General features: G+C 70.4%; 1 protein-coding gene across 1 annotated transcript; it reads left to right on the forward strand.

The window, feature by feature from the left end:
- The first annotated feature begins 860 nt into the window (after positions 1 to 860).
- Positions 861 to 2,711, forward strand: TLX3 (T cell leukemia homeobox 3). The gene is made up of 3 exons (XM_038150351.1): positions 861 to 1,290; positions 1,674 to 1,917; positions 2,501 to 2,711. Exons 1-3 carry the CDS (start codon positions 861 to 863, stop codon positions 2,709 to 2,711), a joined length of 885 nt encoding a protein of 294 aa, XP_038006279.1.
- Positions 2,712 to 2,918: the final 207 nt, after the last annotated feature.

Raw genomic sequence — 2,918 nt, forward strand, 5'->3', positions numbered from 1 at the left:
AACCGATTGGGAACGTTGCGGTAATTGAATACTAAGGTATAAAAACTAATCAAGTCCTTCCTGTCACCGCTCCGGCATCCCGGGCTCGCCCTGCCAGGTGCTGATCAAATGCCATTACATTCTATTAACAGGGAAATTCTATTCCCTGTTTTCATTTCCCTTTATAAGAGGGAACTAAGTAAATGCACCGAGCGTTATTTAATTGTTAACGCCTTGAGTCTCTTTCGGCCGTCAGGGACCGGCTGCCAACGCGCTCGGCAGTCGCGCCGAACTCTGTAAATTAAACCCAAACGGAATCTCGATCTGTAGGGCCCCGGCCGCCCCCCAGGCCGGCCCCGAGAATGGCCTCGGCCCGCCGCTCCGCGCTGCCGTCGGGGCAGGGGCCCGGACAGCCGCGGGCTGCGGGGACCGAGTCCCCCCTCGCAAGGTGGCCTCAGGCCGTCGGGGCCCGTGGTGGGGCGGGCCCGGGGACGCCGGGCGGTGCGGGCCGGGGCCGGGGCCGGGGCCGGGGCCGGGGCCGGGGCGGGGAGCGGCGCCCCCGACGTGCGGCCCTCGGCCCCGCCCCCGCCCCGCGCGGGGCCATTGTTCACGCGCCCCTGTGATGTCACCGCGGCGGCGGCGGCCCCCGCGCCCGGGCGCGAGGCCGGTGCGGGGCGGCGGCAGCCAATGGGCGCGCGGAGGGCGGGCGGCGGCGGCCAATGGCGGCGGCGGGGGCGCACGCGGCGCGGGGCGCGCGGCGGCCCCCGGGCGGTGACGGGGCGGCGCGCGCGCGCTCCGCAAAGTTTGGTGTCGGCGGCGGGTCCGGCCGGGCCGCGAGCGGCGGCGCCTCCACAGCGGCGCGAGGGCGGCGGTGGCGGAGGATGGACCCGCCGAGGATGGAGCCGCCGGGGCCGGCGCAGGGCCAGCACCAGCACGAGCCCATCAGCTTCGGCATCGACCAGATCCTCAACAGCCCCGAGCAGGACAGCGCTCCCCCGCCGCCCCCCCGGGGCCCCGACGGCGCGACCTTCCTGGGCGGCCCCGGCGGCCGCGGCGGTGCGCCCTACCCGGCCCTGCCGGCCCCCTTCCCGGCCATCGCCGCGCCCTTCGAGGACTCGGGATCGTACAGTGTGAACCTCAGCCTGGCCCCGGCCGGCGTGATCCGGGTGCCGGCGCACAGGCCCATCCCCGGGGCCGTGCCGCCGCCCATCTCCAGCGCCATCCCGGCCATGCCTGCCGTGCCCAGTCTGGGCAGCCTCAACTTCCCCTGGATGGAGAGCAGCAGGCGCTTCGTCAAGGACAGGTTCACAGGTAAGCGCCGGGGCGGAGCGCGCGAGCCGGCTCCCGACAACGAATGGAAGGGCCGATAAAAAATATAAAACGAAATAGTAACAGAAATGCGAGTAAGAATAAAAGCAAAGGCGGCCGCTGGATGCTTCCCTTCCCCGCGCTCGCAGCGAGCCGAAAAATCGCTCTCCTCACGGCGTGGATAGCGCGGGGCGCCCCAGGGGGCGGCCGGGCCCCGGTCGTCTCCGTAGCTCTTCGACGAGAGGTGGAAGCGGGACCCTGGGGAGCCGCGGCCCCTCCGGGGGCCGGCGGGGCGCGGGCGGCCGGCGGGCAGAACGGCGGCCCCGGGGGAGGCGGCCGGCACCGTGCGGGCGCGGGGCTGACCCCTCTGCTTCCCCCCCGGGCAGCGGCGGCGGCACTGACGCCCTTCACCGTGACGCGGCGGATCGGGCATCCCTACCAGAACCGGACTCCACCGAAGCGCAAGAAACCGCGGACATCCTTCTCCCGGGTGCAGATCTGCGAGCTGGAGAAGCGCTTCCATCGGCAGAAGTACCTGGCCTCGGCCGAGCGCGCTGCCCTCGCCAAGTCCCTCAAGATGACGGACGCCCAGGTGAAGACCTGGTTCCAGAATCGGCGCACCAAGTGGCGGTGAGTCCCTTGCCCCCGAAGCCGCCCCGTCCTGCCGCTGCCCCCGGCGGCGTCCCCCGCCCGCCGCCCTGCGAGTCCCGCTCCGGCCGGGATCGCCCCCCTTGCCAGCTCCTGGCGGGCAAACCGTTTGGGGTGAATTTTTATTATTATACCATCATAATTATTATTGTTATTATCTTTATATATTTCTTTTTCAATAGTCCCCCGGAAAACGGGGGATTGTTAGTAAAAACGAGGGATTCTTCGAAATAACGGGGAATTTTTTGAAGAAACGGGGAAGCAATTTGGAAAAAAAAATCGAGGGAATGTTGGGAGAAAAAGGGGCAATATTTGGAAGCGGGATTACTGGGAAACGGCGGGTTTCCAGGCTCTTCCCGCCGCCCACAGTCCCTCCGTTGGCGGTCAAGCGGTGGCCGCCCGGCGGTGCCTGGCCCCGGAAGGACGCGCCGGCCGCCCTGCCTGGCTCCCGCGACCGCCGGCCCGGCCCCGGCCTCGGCCCCGGCCCCGGGCCGGCCGCTCCCCTCGGAGTCCCGGGCGGAGCGTGCCCCGTGTCCGGGCGCGGGCTGAGCGTGTCCCCCGGCAGGCGGCAGACGGCAGAGGAGCGGGAGGCCGAGCGGCAGCAGGCGAGCCGGCTGATGCTGCAGCTGCAGCACGACGCCTTCCAGAAGTCTCTGAACGAGTCGATCCAGCCCGACCCGCTGTGCCTGCACAACTCGTCGCTGTTCGCGCTGCAGAACCTGCAGCCCTGGGAGGAGGAGAGCGCCAAGATCCCCCCGGTCACCTCCCTCGTCTGAGCCCGGCAGACGGGGCACGCAGCGGACTGGCCCGCGGAGCGCGGCCGGCGGCGCCCCCTGCCCCGGGGCCCCGGCTCCCCCGATGGAGCGGGTGGCGGGGCGGCGAGTGGCGCCAGCGGGGCTGACACCGGGATCGGGTCCGACCGGAGCCGGGCCCGGAGCCGCTTTCCCGAGGCTGGCGCGGAGAGGAGCCGCTTGTATATTTGT

This window comes from Motacilla alba, chromosome 13, assembly GCF_015832195.1.
Source record: "Motacilla alba alba isolate MOTALB_02 chromosome 13, Motacilla_alba_V1.0_pri, whole genome shotgun sequence".
Lineage (NCBI taxonomy): Eukaryota > Metazoa > Chordata > Aves > Passeriformes > Motacillidae > Motacilla > Motacilla alba.

Bases quoted from the DNA above. Each gene is read 5' to 3' on its own strand.
- TLX3 (XM_038150351.1), top strand. From the start codon at position 861: ATGGACCCGCCGAGGATGGAGCCGCCGGGGCCGGCGCAGGGCCAGCAC. The intron at 1,291-1,673 runs GTAAGCGCCGGG...CCCCCCGGGCAG, and splicing joins CGTCAAGGACAGGTTCACAG to CGGCGGCGGCACTGACGCCC. The intron at 1,918-2,500 runs GTGAGTCCCTTG...GTCCCCCGGCAG, and splicing joins AATCGGCGCACCAAGTGGCG to GCGGCAGACGGCAGAGGAGC.